Source organism: Lingula anatina, chromosome 3, assembly GCF_051362555.1.
Source record: "Lingula anatina isolate TDL-2025a chromosome 3, LinAna3.0, whole genome shotgun sequence".
NCBI lineage: Eukaryota > Metazoa > Brachiopoda > Lingulata > Lingulida > Lingulidae > Lingula > Lingula anatina.
The window spans coordinates 18,713,795-18,732,813 of NC_141769.1; the positions used below are offsets into that span (position 1 = coordinate 18,713,795).

Sequence of the window (19,019 nt, forward strand, 5' to 3'; positions counted from 1 at the left end):
TTTGGAGAAATAAAATAGATATGGTACTTTAATTTTTGATCACTTATTGACAAAGTTATATCAATCTACATTTATACGCACCATAATATCAAATATGAGCTATTTGAGTTTGCTAGTCATCATGAATTTTACAGAAACGAACCAATGAGAAATCGACAGCAAGTCGGCTTCAGGCCTGCACGGGAAAGATGAGGGCACTACTGTTTGTGTGCATTTTCCTAATTTTTGAGCAATATGCAGAATGTGCAGCTAAGAAGAAGGAGGTAAGCAACCACATCAGTAAGGGAAATATTTGAGGTGTTCATTTTACCCTGTTTCCATGCAGGACCAGCAGGTAGTGACACTTTCACAGTGCATTCCCTGCGCTTGACACTACCACGGACAAAGTGACAGTATCAATGTCGATGCTTGCAGGTGCAAGCTACCTGCTTCATTTTATAATTAATTGTAATAAAAGGGAAAATATGTCAGGCTTTATGCCTAACTTTGTTTCCCTTTAACCAGGGTATACGATCACTAGGAAATCAGTGTAGTGTCTTAGTCCCCTGTAAAGCTGTGTCCCTGATTTTTATTTTAATTTTTTTTAAATATCCACTTTAATCTCTGAACTTCTCTTTCTTTTTCTTTGAAGCAAGTCATTGCAGAGAAGTTAGAAAAGTTGACTGAGTGGAGTAACAGAAGACCCATTGTGCGCCTCAACGGGGATAAATTTCGCCAGTATGTGAAGTCTGTCCCCAAAAATTACTCTGTGATTCTCATGTTGACTGCATTAAGGCCAGAGAGACAGTGCATGGTCTGCAAGTAAGTAAATGAAGTTGGCTTGAAGATTGTTTGACCTTCAAGATAAATAAAACCATTCCTTATGTGTAAAAATTCAAAGATTCTTTTAAGACTTACTATGTGGAGGCACTGTATCAACAGTAATAATTTGTTAATTTGATAGTATATGTGCATTCATATCTTGGAAATGATGTTGTTAAGTTGACAAAGAGAAATCACTATCCACATCCTTCATATGTAGTCTTAGTTTTATCTTAACTGTCTTTCTTTTTCATGATGCACCAGAAATGTGTAGTCCATTGTTGTGTTTCGTTAGGAATTCTATGCCAACATGTTTCTACAAATGCAGCCCAACACGCTTTATTTTCAGACAATCCAATAAAGAGTTCAGAGTCTTCCAAAGTACTTCATGATGTATCAGATGCACTTGAAACAGTTCTATCTTTGTTGTTATTCTGTTAAACACAAGCACAATCCAATGCTTGTGTTCTCTTGTCTCATTAAACACAATCATACAGTATTGTGCTGCTCCATCTCAACTAACACAATCCCTTCATTTCCAGACAAGCCAATGAGGAGTTCAACATTGTAGCTGCCTCCTGGAGGTATTCCCAACAGTTCTCTAACAACTTGTTCTTTGCTATGGTGGACTTTGATGAAGGCTCAGATGTGTTTACTTCTGTAAGTTTACAGTAAATTATGAAAATAATTCTTTTCTTTTGATCATAATACTAATAGATTGCTATTTTAAGTGGAAAGTTGTTTAAGATCTAAAAGTGGTGTAAAAGGTATTAGAAAATAAATTATTTATTATATCTTAATTATACTCAGTAGTAGTTGATTTTGCATTTTCAGGGTGACACAAAGGCATAGCATATTCAAGCAACACAAGCACTATGAGATTAATAGATCATATAAACTTTTTCACAAAATATAAATGTGATTAAAACTGCCCCTGCAACTGTGGTGTGGATTCACAACTTACCATTTTTTTATTTAATATTTTTTTCAGCTGAAATTGAACTCTGCCCCTGTCTTCATGCACTTTCCACCGTCTGGGAAACCAAAGAAGGGAGATACAATGGACATTCACAGGTGTGTGTGTGCATGTGTGTGCATACGTGCATGCGGGGGGGGGGGGGGTCGGGTCGGGATCAAAAGGGGAGTTCACTCACTGTGGCAGATTTGTTTGTTTTAAAGTATGTGTATTTACATATGTGAGGATGGTAAAGGAGTGTGAGACATAACTGGAGGGGGAGGGGGGATGTGATCAGTGTGCTTGATGATAACAGTTGTATTATACTTGTATTTTTAGGATTGGTTTCTCTGCTGAACAGATTGCCAAGTTTGTGAGTGAGAGGACAGACATACATGTAAGTCAGATTTGAGAAATCATTGTGTTGTAGAAATAAACATACAGAAGGTATCAATTGCTAATTGCTAAATGAAAATGTGTAATTCTTTCCAAGTATAAGAAATGCAAAGCTTACCGAAGAAGTCAGGTGTTAAATATCTGATTAATTGATTATTTAATTTTACAATGAAAATACTTAGAAATTTGAGAAAAGGAAAATAAAACAGCAGTACGAAGTATGAGACTAGTGCTTATATCAAAAGTAATTTTTAGCTACTGTTCTACTGTGGTTATAATTTATGAATTTCTCTTTCAGATTCGAGTATTCCGGCCTCCTAATTATGTTGGCACAATGGGTGTCCTGCTGTTGTTCATAGTGATAGGCGGTCTTCTCTACCTTAAGAGAAACAACTTGGAGTTCTTGTACAATAAAACTCCTTGGGGAGTGGCATCCCTGGTTAGTAATAGAAGGCATGCTAGTAGCGTTGGTCCTGTTGGTCTTGATCAATATAATTTTCAAGGAATGGTGGAAATTTGTGTTCAGTCAGTCTAAGGAACTGACAACAATTTTAATTAAAATTCATTTTAATTTACAGTCAGTCCAGCAAAGTTTACTTGTTTCTGACAAACATTTCATAACTGCCGTTTCGTATGACTGACTGTTTAAAACATTTTTCAACATGTCTAGGAATTGGATATTTCCAAAGTTTTTATGTGACACAGTGAAAAGCAGGGTAAGTTGGGGGTGAGTTACGTGAAGTAGGTTGTATCTGGTTTTCAATTTATATCTTTTCAATTTCAGTCCATCATATTTGCCATGACCTCTGGCCAGATGTGGAACCACATACGAGGACCTCCATTTATGCACAAGAACCCACAGACTGGACAGATAGTGAGTTGAGATATTTAGGGTGTCACACACCTGTTGTTCACAGCTTGGAAATGGGTTTTTCTTCTGTTTGGTTTATATGACATGTAGCGTTTTAAGCAGTTGAAACCCAGGGTTCAACTAGAATGGAATTTTTTTGTTTTTTTTTTTTGGCAGTCTCTTAGTATTTGATAAACTTTGATTTAAACTTATAATATCAATAGAATTATGTGCATTGGTGCACTTATGATTTTGATGAAATATAAATAATCATATTTGATATTATAGGGGTACATAGTAACCAGAAGTGATGGCCAGTTCATTGCAGAGACTTACATAGTTCTGTGTTTAAGTATCCTAAACTTAAGACACAGTTTTTAATTAAAAATATATAGCTATTAGAGTGGGGTGTAGCCTTTTGCCATAACATTGTGAAAAATGTTGTGTCTTCTTTGCTTCTATAAACAGAATGAGCGTTCATGATGGCATATTTTTTACAAAATATTTTAACCAAATACTAAATGTAACTTATTTTTGCAAAAAAGAATATGAAAGTAAGATTATTTTTAGTATGCCAGTTTTAATGATTTTGACACAACATTTGACTTTAAATTTGGTAAAATTTTCTGCTGATTGGCTTAAACAAATTTTAATTAGAAACCGCACAGGTACTGTAGCCTTGTTTCTTTCATATTGCCACCTGTACTCAGTAGTGATGAAATCTTGTTTCTGTTTCATCCAACTGCCTGTTTTTTTTTCATTTCACAATATCATATTTCTGTATTTTTCACTGATTTTCATCTGCAAAGAAGGCAAAAATACATCATAGGTTGCGTGCTTAATGATTTTAACTGTAGAAAAATACTGGGGTCAGGGGCCTGTTTTACAAAAGAATTTTAGTCCAAAATTTCTGGATTTTTTTCTTCTTTGAAAACATTCACCCAGAAAGAGTTTGGGATGAGCAAAGTGACAGAAATCCATCAAAGGGTGCAATGCTTTTTTTTTCCAAGTGACATTCAAATGCTTTAGGGCTGGGTTAATTGTAGATAGTGGTAGAAAGCAGGCATTGCTCTCTTTCAGAATTGTATTCAAGGTAGGTACACGTAGACACCTAACTGTGAACTGTGGGTAAATTACTATTGCTGTCACAACATTTATATCGCAGCTGACATCAAAAAGTGTAGGACAGGAAAATGAAAGTAAAGCTAAAGAAAGGGGGGGGGAGAAAGTAAATTAGTGACAAACTTTTGCAGTGGTTATGCCTGTCCTCGCTTTTGATCGCCTCTGTGTTCGAGTTTTTGATCGCCTCTGTGTTCCAGTTATTAGTAAGGTACACCCAGTTCACTGTGTAAAGTGTCCGTGTTTCCTTACCACAAACACCTCCAATTATCATGTAAGTAGCTTTTGCCACCTTAAAGCCTTTAAATAGTGTGCTTTCATTTTGTTTTTTTTTTTAACTCAAATTTCAGATGTATGTCCATAACAGCAGTCAAGGACAGTTTGTTGTGGAAACTTATATTGTCATATTTTTAAGTATCCTTATTATTGGTTTACTCTGAATGCATTATTTGCAGTGGTGTGTCTGAATTAGTACTGTAATATTTTAATGCTTTTTGACTAAAGCTTTCTTGCCTTGCTTCAGACTTATTTTACATGTAATTCTTAACTGAAACAATATTACAATTCAAAGCTGAGGATGGAAATAATGTGTTACTCATAAGTACGATTATAACTATTCCAAATATCTGAGGAATTGCTTTCAAATCAGTGGCTGCAGCATATTATGTGATGGATACACGAATTCCTTAACCTACTGTTCAGATGCTGCTGTAGTCATAGGAGTTATCCTGATGAATGAAGTGCAACATATGAAAGCAGATGCTGGAAAGAAACGAAGTAAGTACCAGTCCTGTGAAAATGTGAAATTGGTCAAAATCAAACTTATATGATTTTTTCCATTATCCTTCAGAATTTATATTCTTTTTTATTTTTTTTTCATTCTAAAACAAATTCAAATCTAATTTGTAATGACATTCCAGCTTGTTAGTCATTATAAACCGAAATATCCTAATTGAATCCACTTTAAATCACAGTACTAAAAATCACAGTCGTCACCAGAAAAATAGCAACTTTTTATATTCTGGTCTTATAAGAAATATTTAAGACATTGACAAAAGGTATAAAGATAAGGTTTAAGTCTTATACTAGTATGTAAATTTTTTCCAGTTCTAGCTCTGGTTGGTCTAGGAGTGGTAGTGCTGTTCTTCAGTTTGTTGTTGTCAGTATTTAGACAAAAATATCAAGGTTATCCATACAGGTGAGGAGATTTCATCTTTGATTTTTTCACAAACAAACGCACACAAAAACTGTCATGTTTTTACTCGACATCAGTTCTACATTTGAAAAAAAATAGAGGACACATGTAAACAGGTTGTGATATACATAGATGAAATAATTTGAAAACTTAACACGTTCATTATCTTGGTGCTCTTTTCTTTCATAAATCAAATTTTTAAAATTAACAATCATTTTTTTCTTTCAGTTTCCTGATCAAGTAATGGCATTCACAGAAACATCTATTTAAAGTCCAAGCGAGAAAAGATGACTGTTGAAATTACAAAAGTGATGAAATTTTGAATGCACATCTCACAGTTGAACAATGGCTTTCCCATATTTAATAATATTTGTACGGGTGAGATTCCTAGAAATTTGAGTGAAGATTTGTTACAGTTAGTGCAGTCAGCTAAAAACTGATTTCTGTAACTAATAAAATACTTTTTAACAACTTTTCTGATATTTTTATTTTTAAATAAACGTGTATTTTTATGTGATTTTTACTCACATAGCCTCAGTACAACACAAGAAATATTCTTATGATCTTTTACAAGACCTGTGCATATTTCACACGAAAACTCGAACCCCAAATCAGTCAACTTAAACTGAAATCCCTCTTTGGTATCTACCGTAAACCCCCTTTACACTGGAAGGCGTCCTTTCTGCATCTTTTGTGCGACCTTGAAAATGGCATCGCTGTGGTCGTAAAAAGGAGGCACAGGCACTGCTTTGGTTGCATAATGAATGCTCAGTGATCACCCAGTTATCGACACGTAAAGTATTTTTTTCCTCTGGCACCATATTATGAGACGTAGAAATGACGCCGTCCAGTGTAAAGGAGGCTTTACTGCTTATTATTTTACAGTTAAAAAACTTAACCCAAAACAAATAATTATGGTCTTGACAGTGATTTTTACTCACAGTTGAGGATAGTAATTGTCTTGACAGTGATTTTTACTCACAGTGGAGGTAGTTCAACTAGATGTTTTTTGTGGGCCAGTACTTAATCTTACTTGCAAAGTTGACAAGACATATAGTTGGTTAAAAAAAAAGTGTAGCAGACTTGGCTGAGACAAAATTTTTGATTCAAATTATGAAATGGGACCTATGCTTATGATGAACTGTCTATCAAGCTCACTTAATCAACATATAAAGAGTAAAAAGAAACTAACAGCTTCTATGTTTGACAATTAATGGATTTCTGCAGTATCTGTACGTCTTGTCGGTCAAACTCGGAAATGCCAGTTGATCTAGTGATATTTAGTTGACTATACCAGCTGTGCTATATTTACCATGAATAATTGATTTTTTTTTCTTAAGGAATTAAAACCCCACAACTGAAGAAAAAACTTCTTGGTGTTTCACTTCAAAATTTCTAAAAAACCCACAACTTTTTAATGATCATTTCATAGTGACAGACTTGAGAGAAGTTTTGGGTAAAGGGGTTCAAATGTTTGTGTCCCTTTAAAGAGTCCATTAGCTCCAGCAGCTAATTATGCATTGCCTCATTAAGGAGTAAAAGAAACATATCAATGAAACATTGCATTGTAGTTCAGTAGGGGGATTCTAAAAAGAGGCCATTAAAATTTTTGAAAATTGAAAGGGTCATATATCCTTACAGTTCCAGATAAGCCAGGATTTAGATAATCCCATTCTGAAAAACCATGGATCTAAAAACCATTATTATTTAACCTTGTAAGATTATCCATGTTATACGCTGTCTTTCCAGTTGAATAATATATAGATTTGAGCAGGTCTCTATTATGTCCAGTGTCAGAATGGAGAGTACCTGTAGCTACCTCAGGGCAGTGATAAGCTGATAATTGACTGTCAGCGAAGGACCCATATGTTCAATTACTGGGTAGATTGAGTCCTTTATATATTTAATCTGTAATACAGAGACCAATTATTGTTTGGGCTCACTGTTACGTGTTACTGGTAGGGGAGGTGCATACCGTGAATTTCAGTTGTATTTGAAGGTATTTTGGTTCGAATTTTGGGGTCTATAAGGGTTAAGAGGCTTTACTGGAGAGTATTAGTTTATATGGGACTGCCTGGCAGGTCAAAGAACAAGGAATAGGAGTAAAATCTTTTTTTTTTTATTTTACATGTCCTTATCAAAAGTTTGTCTCTGATTTGCAATAGAATTTCCTTAATTAAATACATTCAGATTTGAAAAACTTTTCAAAACGAAATCAACAACAAAAATATTAATCCAATACAAATAAGTGACAAGAAAGGAGTAGCCTGTACCAGGGTCACAGATTGATTTTTCACAATATCTTCACAGATATGTCTCTGGCATATTTATGACATTAATGACTGCTGTATAAAAGTGCACATAATTATATGTGGCTCTGGTAGAAGGTAAGAAAGGGGAGATCAAAATTTTTTTTTTTCATTGAGTAGTGGAAATATTGAATAACTTAAAATATTTATATAGGAAGTCTTTTTATACAATAAAAATGGGAAAAGGTGTGCCAGGGATTCCAAAAGTTCTGCGTGACCACCAATGAAGTCGGTTCTGCATTTTAACCTTAGATTTTAAATTTTGTGTTACTTTTGCAAATAATTTAATCAGATAAAAGGGTGACACTTCCTCATTAGGTCATGCTGAAGGAGGAAAGATCATAATTAAACATCAATGGTGTGAGAATAAAAGATATACAGGTGTAAATGTACACAATTCAATTGGCATAATCTGAAATTGGAGATAAAAAGTGTGAAGAGATTTGTGTCATTGTTGAAAATTTTGACAGCACAAACCAAACATTAAGATATTTCAAACATTACTTTGGCTATGCCAAAAATTCTGCAAAAGGCAGGTGGCACAAGAAAAAAAACGAAAAAATTCCACTTTGTGTGGCAAATATAAAGAAGACTTGGGAAATTTTACTCTAAAAAGTTGTTGGACAAAAACTGTTTTAAAAAGTTGCTTGTTTTTCTCTTCAGTATACTGTTTTCTTTGAGAAGGTGAAGGGGTTATGTTCAGAGTTAAGGGGCGAGTGGGGCATAGTTGGCCATTGAAAGGTTAAATTTCAAAGTTTTTTTTTTACTGTAGTAAATCAGTTTTTTTTTTTGGTGATTCAAAATATATTACCATGGTATAAGCAATACAAACAACCAACTTTCTCAGGTTGGTTAACCACATGCTGTGGACTCAGTTTAATAAAAAGCATTCAGTGTCCATTATGCCATTCAAATACGAACATCCAAGGTTGAAGCACCATACTTTTCACCTCTGTTCATGTTGCCTTTTGGACAAAAGGCTACCTTTTAACCTGGTGAAAAAGTAAAAATGATACCTTTTAAACTGGTGAAAAAGTAAAAATTACAAAAAAAAAAAAAAAAAAAAAAAAAAAAAAAACCCTGGTTGACCAAACAGCTAAATCTCATTCCTTATATTTAAACCAGTGACCCATGTCCATGTCTAAAGAGTTAATGGGTAAAACAGACTAAATCACACTCAATATTTCCTTTGTAATTACTAATTTAAAAAAAAGCATGATCAATAGATCTCAAATACTGTAACTTAGATTTTTTCTTTGATAATGGAAATAATATTTATTGCTAATACAAGAAGAACAATTTTTGCATTGACAAAACAAGAATCTTCAGCTATGTGATTTAATTAATAAGGTACACTACAAGCATAGTTATGTAATTAATAGATACACTATTAAATAAGTTTACAGTTCATTCTTAAAAGAGAACAAAATGAGTTGAATAAACTGTTAAATCAGAATTTCTATAATTTTCATTTTACGCAGTTCAAAACTTGATTTTCCATGCAATAACTTTATTTCCTCTACTCGCATTAATCAAGTCCTGCAAAACTATAGAATATTTACACAGAGTATTAATTAGGTAACTTAAAGGTAGTGATTACAGACACAGTGGCTAGCCCCCATCCTACTGAGCCCCCATTGTTCAGCGGCTGGGCAGCTGTCAGGCCATTCAGCCTTCTATTTACTCAACTTGTACCCTCAACCACAGAGCTCTGGGATGCTAAAAACACCTGTCACAAATATTTCAAAGGGGCTGTTTTATGTCACCTTTTTCCTCTTGAGTCCAAAAACATTGAATTCATTTGACAGTATAAAGCAGGAAAATTAGAAGAGTTAAATGGTGTCTTTTATGCTTGAGACTTAATGGTGAAAGATATGAGGGACATCTGTAGTAGGGGGCTCAGTTAGATTGGTCACAGCTGCAGCGGCAGATTTGAATCTGGAGGTTCATTGTCACATCAACAAGAGAGGAAGACAGGTACTGGTAGTGCAGGAAGCTGGTATCACCAGAATTACAGACATTTTGGACCTCTTTGACTTCCACCATTCTTCTAGCCACAGTGTTAAACTGGAAAAGATACCCTTGAAAGGTTTGTACCACATGAACTTTCATGTTTGCACAGTTTATTTAATAATGGAAATATATCATAGATATGATAAACTATATTTCCATGATGTGATGTAGTATTATTTCTTTTTTGCAGGGTAAGAAACTTCACTGTTAAATGATTTTTTCTGCCTAGTTAATTAGTGACAAGAAATTTTAAAAGACAAGTAATACAATTATTATTTAAGATGTTCTGAATAAAAAATTAACCCTTTTGATAACAAGAAAGAGGAATAAGTTAAACCTAAAAACATCTTGGATGATTTTATGTCAAACTTAACATGACCAATTCAGTGCATTCTTTTATCAGATAATAAACCATATATATTTAGTCATCAATATTATTTTTACATTCCGATATTTTGGAGTTAAAATTCATAAGAGTTCACTGAATATCTACTGTCATGATGTTCTTAAAGTTTCATTTTTTACTATATATTAGCGCATTGATGATGGAAAAAAATGACTGGTGTGCATTGTAGTCTAGTAAATCTTAAAGCCCTCTCATAAGCATTGTAGTTTAAATACATAAAAAGAAATCTTTCAAGCAAAAAAGACAGTACCAGACTTTGACACATGATAGAAATTGTTTTATGATACAGCATAGATATTATGTACAGCGTACATTTGAATCTTTTGCAAACTCTGAAATGCACCAGACAACAAGTTATGTTCCTCCCTTGCTGAAATAGGGAAATTTTTCACAGGATTACCCAGTTCAAATGTAACCATATTGCAGTAATACCAGCTCAAAGGGAATGTCTAATAGAGGGATAAGTCTCACTGAATGATGTTTTGATAGAAAGATATCTTGATAGTATACCATGTTTGCACTGTGTAAAGAAATATGTCCTGGCCACTCTCTTGCTGTTTAGGCTTGTTAATTAAGCTGTTTCACAAACTGCATCACTGCAGGAATGGTTAAAGCTCCCGGGGGTTGATGAGTTTTAGCCCAATAATGATACTGGGAGATTGATAGCTGGGAATGTTCAAGCAAATCAGGGAACCAAGATTTTTTTTTTTTTTTTTTTTTTTTTTTTTTTGGCTGATCCAATTTTGTCACATTCTTTTTTGTATGAAACTTGTTCACGTTGATGGAATTTCAAGTTGCCCTCTCTACATACAGGTAAATGGTTGCTACTGCTATTGTACTTGAGATATCCTTAAAATTAAATACATACAACATTTAAGGGTTAAAAACCCTTTGAAAATACACCGTGAGTGTAGATTTAATTTTTATCTTGAAGTTTGGACATATGGACCACAAGAATAGGGTAGTATTTGATCACTGTAATTGTTTGGCATTGGGTGTTCACAATGTAAAAGAGCTCATTACTTTCCTCCTGCCAATTAACAGTAGGGTTGATCACAGGTGATTACAGGTGATTAGACAGAACATTGAAATCAGTTAATACTGGCCAAACAGGATATATATGTGTGTGTGTGTATATATATATTTTTTTGTAAATTAAGTATTCTTTTCTTTTTGTATCAGAGACATTATGTGTATTAATTGTCAAGTATATAAATTTTTATTCCTTGTAAAAATTATGTTTCTTTAGATTTTTCTTCATTACTTTTAAGCAGTCACATTTTCATTCACAGTATATTATATATTCCCTGCAGTGTGCTAAATATAAAGTTGTACAGTGAAGATCATTGACACCTGCAGATTCATGACCGGGTGCTTAGAACAATATAGAGGTAGCATCATCATTTATCAACAACCTGTTTAGTTGAGGGTAAAATTGGTGTTAGTTCTGACTGATATCATTTAATATAACCATATTTTGATCACATGTGCAATGCTCAGCATCAAAGATTGTGTGCATGTACACTGAAATGATGAAATATCCAATCTGTCAAGAAAGGTTAACGTACCAGTAAGTTTATTTTCTTGTCTCTCTGCCTAAAAGCCTTGGGTCATCTCTTACTTCTGTGGTCAATTTGCATAGAAGTTTTGTTTTTTGAATAATTATATATATATATATATATATATATATATATATATATATATATATATATATATATATATATATATATATATATAACCCTGTTGAAAGAGAGAGAGAGAGAGAGAGAGACGGAACATGCCAAGGGAGGGTAAATCATGAAAATAATTTGATTTTCTTCAATAAGTCTTATTCACTTTTGATCTATCATGATAAATGAAGATTGAACTGTCTATTTATTGACCGATCTTTGCTCATGTCTTTGTTTATTTTTGCGTAAGATTAACTTTTCTGTAACCTGTTTACATAATATTTGTGAATGCTTCTCACAACATGGTTAGACTGGTCAAAGTCGGCACATGGCTTAAGCCAGTTGTCCATAATAAACTGTCCCGACTGGACTTAGTGGTCATCTTTGTTGACTGAACCAGGATGATCTGGTCATTAGTGAATGCTGCAGACTGGATTAAGTATTTACTTAACAGCAGTAGTCAATAACTGGTGAATGTTAGAGGTAAATCCTGTCTTACTTTTGAAATCAATTAATAGCTGTTGATGTGAAGAAATAATTAGGCTATGATAAATTGTAGTGGTCCGCCTGTTTTCCAGGCTCAACAAACTTGAGACACTATTTTTTATGTAGCATATAGAATATAATTCTTTTTCATAGATATACAGTCCTGTAGCCAGGAGGGGTTGGGGTTCAAAAGAACTGCCCCTTTTAATAGGAAAAGGTCCAATCTAGGTAAAATTTGATCATGGTACAAGAAGTTTTTATAGTAAAAAGTCCACTTTTTTCAGAAAAGAACTTTCACCCAATCATTTGGAATTGCTGGCTTAGGGGCCTGATATAAAACTTTTTTAACCTGACAGACAAAAGTCACTTTTATTGTGCATTTAGTTTCTTTTTCACCATTAAACATATTTTTAATGTTTTTAAATTACAAATCTAGATTCCTTTGTTGGTAGGCCATTATTATTATTATTATTTTTATTTTTTGCAATATTCTTATTCATATAAAAAACACCCATCCCATTGTTTCTCCTTTAACAGAATAATAGATTCTCAGAGGTGATCTATTTCTGTTTTGTTGCAGAAAGTTGGAATTACTGAAGGATGTGATATTATCATAGCGCCTAGGACATTGCAACAGTTGTGGTAGCCAGGCTTCAAAATGTATCAAGTAGATGAAATAGAACGTCCCTACTTGGAGCTTGTGGAGAGAGATATGGTTTGGTCTGGGAAAGAAAACCAGCCAGTTTATCAACTTTATAAAGGTTAGTTCCTGGTTAAGTAAATTTTATTGTTGAGAGAAAAGTCTCCCAAAATTCAGATTTTTGGATTTTTGAAAAGAATTATTAAAGGGATAACAAACTAAAAATGTATCATTTACAGTATGCTTTTGAAACAATTTATGACATTTCCTAAAATTGTGGTCCATTCTCTTTTCATCTACTGTAAGTCATGTTTTTACTGAACCTTTACCTTGAAATATCTCAGTCATTTAGAAACTATATTTTCCTTATTCTCTTTTGCAGGAAAAGTAAAGTTGTCAGTGTACATGAATTGTGGTCTCCTGACTATACATGGTAAGTTAACAACAGGATATTGTTGAATTGAAGTACAATAAAGAAAGTTATTCACATTATAATTTATTTTTGAATTATTTATCGTGTTACAGACATATTAAATCAAATGTACTAGTAAACCATCATCAGATTTTGTCCAAACAAGCTTATGAACGTTCTTGTCACCAATTTGAAAATCTTTATTTTGCTTTTAACTTGCAGGGGTAATTTATAAGACCATTATTTGCAGTTCTTATTTGCAGGTTTAATGGATTTTAATAGGATTTTGTTTTTGTCCTTTTATTTGTACAGTCTTCTCTTTTGATAAACTTATCACTGTAGATCACTTATATATTAATGTTGTGGCAGTCAGTGTGTAGAATGATGGATTTTTGCCAATGGTATGTTGTAAAATATGAAAGAATAAAAAAGTGCATTATTTTAATATGTGGAATTTTCTCTCTTTTCTAGTCATACAAGCTAAGAATCTTTTTATGGTTGGAAATAAGCTATGTAATTCCTACCTCAAGGTAAGCTGATGATCCCATTTAACATTAATTTGTTAAAAGAAAAATTGCCAAGCCCTTTATTTTATTTTATTTTATGTAAATTTTAAAATAATAAGACTTTTTTTACCCACATCAAAATCCAATTTGAATGAAAATGAAGATATGTTAATTTTCAGACATAAGTTGTTATAAGAAAGGTGAAATTGTGAACATATTACCCCGAGGCATCTCAAAACATAAAAAAAGAAAGAAAATAAAATATCTTGAGGCTGTGATATGTTAGAACTGATACGTCAAGTCAGTGCATATAGGAGAGATAAGTCGGTCGTGTCAAATCAGGCAGATGTCTTCCACTTGAACATGCCTTTGATGCACCTGCTTCTTTTAATTAATTCAATATAGTCCTTTCAAGTATTCGCGCCCATTTTTCACATTGCCTGAAATTGTTTTACACTGTTGCAGTAGGTCCATTATACTGACAGATGACAGATGAAGTCCTAAGGTGTCCCCTTCTGTGCTTGGTTAAACACTCTTCAAAAGAAAACAATAAGGGGTGTGAAACAATTTCAGTCTACCTTGTAAATATTTAATTTGTGCAAACTTGACTTACATGAAATGTCATGTCATGCACCCAAATAAAAAAGAGTCATTCTTCATTAGAAGTTCAGTGATGAGTTACATTTAAAAAAAAATAATAAAAATTAAATAAAATAAAATAAAAGAACAATTTTTGATTTAAGGAGGCTTTTGTTAATTGTTTTGTTAATCTCTTTTAGATAACCTGTGATTATCCCAAAAACAAGTTGCATCATTTAAGACTAGGAAAATGGTACCCCTCTTAAAAAAGAGAATTTTTATGTGAAATGAAGATATAAGGAAATATATGTAGCCCTTCACTCAGCTGAAAATAAATAAGGCTTCGTTCACATGCAATGTCCATTTTCTAAATTCTATTTTCTATTTGCGGTATGTCTTATGATCACGGTCTGTGGCCTGAATATCCCGCGGCGTAATTACTGGCAGCGCGAGCCAGTTACTATAAGTTACTATAAGTAACTGGCTCGCGCTGCCAGTAATTACGCGGCGGGATATTCAGGCCACATAACGTGATCATAAGATAGCGCAAATAGAAAATAGAATTTAGAAAATAGACATTGCATGTGAACGAAGCCTAAATCTTTAAAATTTTGATCAATACTTCTCAGCACTTGATGAGTTTGAAACCTAATATAGAATATTAGAACGAAAAATGACCTCATGTAAATTTGTTTGTTGTATTTTTCATTGCACAAACTCATTAAAAATGATTCAATGTTAAGTTCTTAATTGTTGATAACTTGATAAATATAATGTAAACCTGACCAATGTGGTCATTATTTTTTTTTCGGCTCATTTATTTCCAAACAGCTCATTCCGAGCTAGCCTTAGCCTGATACATTTGAATCAAATGAGTGATAAATAAATCAAGAATTTTAAATTTCATATTCTAGGTGTGTTTAGTCAATCGGAAGACAAAATATGTAAGAATTTAAGGCATATAAGAATATAAGCAGAAAAAAGTTTTTCCTGAGCAACACCCTTAGTTTCATAGTACATTAAAAAGTATGACTCTCTACTATAGTTTCCAGTATGAGAAGTGAATTTCTAGTGTCCTCAGAACCTCAGGGTGCTCAGCATTGAATGAATTAACCCTCAATTTGCAATACTTTATCCTCTGCGCACAGTAGATCATTCTGCAGGCAGGTGGTGTGTGTGCTAAGTGGGACAAGACACCTGTCGCACTCTATAGCACTGAACAATCAGCAGCGTAGAAAATTACGGGGACAATTCATGAGGCATTTTAAGTATTGTTATCACACAGGTGGTATAGACTGTATATTAACAAGCACTATGGTTATATAAATGGATGTTGTAGAATATACTAATATTAATTGCATAACATCCTGCGTAACGTGCAATAATGGCTGCCTGAAAATTTGTTTTAAAGATTGTATTACTTCATACAGAGTCATGCTGTGGTGTATATACAAAACAATGCTATGAAAAAATATTTTTTAAAAGATAATAATTGTCTTAAAATTATTGGGAATGTTGTCATGACAGGGTCTAATCAGTTTTTACTTTGTGATTTCTACTGCATACAATTTTGGGTATCATATATTACATTTTCACATTCATTTTCAGTAATAGAGTAGAAGATGCCATAAATCATAGCATCTAATCAAAGAATTACCAACATGTCCATGTAATAAGCACATCAAAATTGGATTACATATTTTATCACTTATTTTAAAGATTTATTTAAAAGAGGTGTGAGTGTCAAACAAAAACATTAGTATTCAGTCCATAAATGACTTACAAAAAATAAACAATAGCATAAAATGAGAAAAGCATCCTGTTGCAGTGGTCATAGTCTATTTATATCATCTGTGTAATCATATATTCATACTATAAATATTTGCTGTATGTAAACAGATATACTTTTATTTCTTGTTATTTTATTGTATCACAGTTGTGTCTGGTGCCAGATGAAAAGAAGAGAACACAATGCAAGACCAAAATAATAAGGGGAACCAACAACCCAAAATATGATCAAAGGTTTTCATTGTAAGTATTTTTTTAAAAATATTTCATTTTTGAATTGTAAGTATTTAAGTGAGACTTAGTAATTTATTTAAAAATAAAAAGAATTCAGCATGTTAGTTGAAGAAAAAATTTGGATTACCAAAAGTGATGGTTATTGGAAGATTTTTATATTTATTTTTCATTTCCCTTCTGAAAAAAGCATGCTTTTGCTTAATTTATTAATCAAAGCCAAATAATTAAGCTTTATTCTGAGATAATTTAGTGCAAGATAAATACAAATCCTTGATTTTTCCCAATATTTCAATATTTATAAAATATTAAAGGAGTTGAACTAAAATGGCATGTTAGTATGTGTTCAGAAATTCTTGGCAGTTAATGATTTTAGGTGACTTTTAGTAAAGGGTCAACTAGAGGCGATGTCTAGCTAATTACTGTCATATTGATCTTTAATTATCATTGGCAAAGGTTGCTTTATCGGAAATGTGGAGGTACAACACAGCAGACAGGTTGTCCCTCAACATTTTAGGGGAGAGACTGAGGATAAATCTTACCACTAATCCTCAATCACATATTGGGGCAGTGATAATGATATCTTTGTTGAACTTACTTCGAAATTTGTAATAAAAGCTGAAGGTTAGATTTTTTTAATTGACCAATTATGTTTGAATCTGTTAAATTGTGAATCTGATATTATTTTATATGTGATGTATAATAGCTAGCTGCCACAAGCATTACAAGAATTTCTTATCTGATTCTCTTTGTACTCCCCCAGGACTTTCCTCTGCCCTGTTTACTGACCCTGTTACCTGCATTCTGTCACAACTAAGTAAACAAAAAGACAGCAGGTAACACCCATCATGTTCAGCTGTTTTAATCTCGGTCTTGTCCCATAGGCATCCCCCCTTAATCCTCACCCCGAGTACCACGCTTTAACACTACATTTCACTTCCATATCAATATGTTATGATCCATTACACTCTCAGAGTATTATTCCACAGTATTGTCCCCACCCGAGGGTGCAAAGGCCCACCATTGATCAATTGTTGTCTTAAGCATGCCTGGTGTTTTCTGTATTCTGGTAACCATTCAGCGTGCCTTTACTCACACTCGGCTGTTTACATTGGCTGGTTTGGGTGAGTGGGTGAGGTACTTTGCATACTACATTTTGTTGTGTACTCTAACAGAGTCCTTTTTCGTGCCATGCTATTTGCTACAGTCTACCCCTATGAGTTGACTTAGGAATACCGCGAAGGATGCTGAGGCTGGGGTATTTATGAGAGAAAAATTACACTGGATGTGTTCCCTACAGTTTGGGTTAAACAATAAGGTAATTGTGACTTAAAGTATTACTCTATTCTCTGATGTGAAATGCTTGAGCCACTGACTAGCATTCACACCTCAACTGTGTGGGCAACATGTATTAAGAAATTGGGAATTTTTATGAGTGAAGTTCTGTTGGAATATTACTGCTGAGTTAAAACTGGGTTTATCTTGAACATGTAATTTTGACCCAAAGTTATCAAATTTCATCTGTGTTCCTACTGTGACACAAAAGAACGCTTTGTGTGGCAATTTGTCCTTCAGAGTGCTATAGTTGACGGCTCAAACTGTGCAGGGAAAAAAGTTTGAATTTTTTCTCACCCTGTCTATGTGATGTGTGACGGGAGCTCAAGATTTAAATGTTGTGAGTGGATATTTTGAAGATGTATATATTCTTCGCTGTTATACTAGAGAACTTTACACTCATTTCATTCAGTTTTGGCTATGGTAAGTGAACCTTCATAGCTGAAGCTTTCTCACTGATGTTATTATGCTGTTTAAGAGGGAGAGATCACAACATGGGTGAATGAAGACTGGATAAAAAAAACTATAGATCTTAAGGTGTATTAAGGTATCCTTGGAGGGGGGTGGAGGGTGGGAGAGAGACAGTTCCAGAATAAATTAATACCAGGCTATAAACTGTATATGGCTGCCAGGGTCGCTGCACTTAGACTAGGTATAACAATAGAGGCATTGTCAAGTTTAATATCTTTGGTTTCACAACAGACAGGCCAAGCAGTGCTATATGACACTTTAACATGTGCTTTAGTGTGGAAGTGTGTGGATCACAACATGGACTAATTTGTAAGCACTAACAGGTAGGATTTGATGGGTATTGATGCAGTTACTGTGTTGCTCAAACATTGAATTAACTGACTGTGTTTCTCTCTCTCTCTCTCTCTCTCTCTCTCTCTCTCTGTGTGTGTGTGTGTGTGTGTGTGCACACACTTGTAGGAGGGCAAGAAAATGATAATATTTTCACCAGACAGTTCTTTATCATGATTATATTGTTTACTTACTTATTCTATCTTGTATTTGATATCCATTGATAGGCAATTCATTGAAGGTTTATAGTTTCTTTTTGTACAGTAGGAGAGGGTAATATAAGTCACATGGTGTGTGTGTGGGGGGAGGTCAGCTAGGTGGATATATGGTTATATACTGTAGTCGAAAGTATGTTTTTGGGTGGGTATTAACGTATAATACTACTTAGTAAGGGTCACTGGGGCGAAGAAGGCAGTACTGTGCAGTGTATGTTATCACAGTTGCCAATTGTTTTAGATTACCAGAGACAGGCCCATATGGTGGTGGTTTATAGTGCCTCTCATCTACACTGAAGTCTTGGACTTTTG

The 19,019-nt window shown here is 33.7% G+C and overlaps 2 protein-coding genes across 5 annotated transcripts in view; both read left to right on the forward strand.

Annotated features, from left to right (window-relative positions):
• Positions 1–134: 134 nt before the first annotated feature.
• Positions 135–5,782, forward strand: LOC106153027 (dolichyl-diphosphooligosaccharide--protein glycosyltransferase subunit TUSC3). 2 transcript variants are annotated; one of them, XM_087008822.1, is made up of 11 exons: positions 135–263; positions 632–801; positions 1,344–1,461; positions 1,793–1,875; positions 2,096–2,153; positions 2,451–2,591; positions 2,937–3,026; positions 3,291–3,354; positions 4,824–4,898; positions 5,229–5,319; positions 5,545–5,782. In XM_087008822.1, exons 1-11 carry the CDS (start codon positions 189–191, stop codon positions 5,558–5,560), a joined length of 981 nt encoding a protein of 326 aa, XP_086864948.1. In that variant the 5' UTR covers positions 135–188; the 3' UTR covers positions 5,561–5,782. The 2 variants fall into 2 exon arrangements, with proteins under 2 accessions (XP_086864948.1, XP_013382245.1); XM_013526791.2 differs by lacking the exon at positions 3,291–3,354 and adding an exon at positions 4,472–4,535.
• Positions 5,783–9,508: 3,726 nt separating this feature from the next.
• Positions 9,509–19,019, forward strand: part of LOC106153048 (uncharacterized) — a 59,405-nt gene continuing 49,894 nt past the window's right edge. The window contains exons 1-6 of one of the 3 annotated variants that reach the window (XM_087007980.1): positions 9,509–9,714; positions 12,354–12,428; positions 12,781–12,961; positions 13,223–13,273; positions 13,724–13,782; positions 16,274–16,368. In XM_087007980.1, the coding sequence (XP_086864106.1) occupies positions 12,859–12,961; positions 13,223–13,273; positions 13,724–13,782; positions 16,274–16,368 (308 nt within the window). In that variant the 5' untranslated portion in view covers positions 9,509–9,714; positions 12,354–12,428; positions 12,781–12,858. Of the gene's footprint in view, positions 9,715–12,353; positions 12,429–12,780; positions 12,962–13,222; positions 13,274–13,723; positions 13,783–16,273; positions 16,369–17,569; positions 17,675–19,019 lie in introns of those variants that run through there. The other 2 variants (XM_087007979.1, XM_087007982.1) reach the window with 2 other exon arrangements.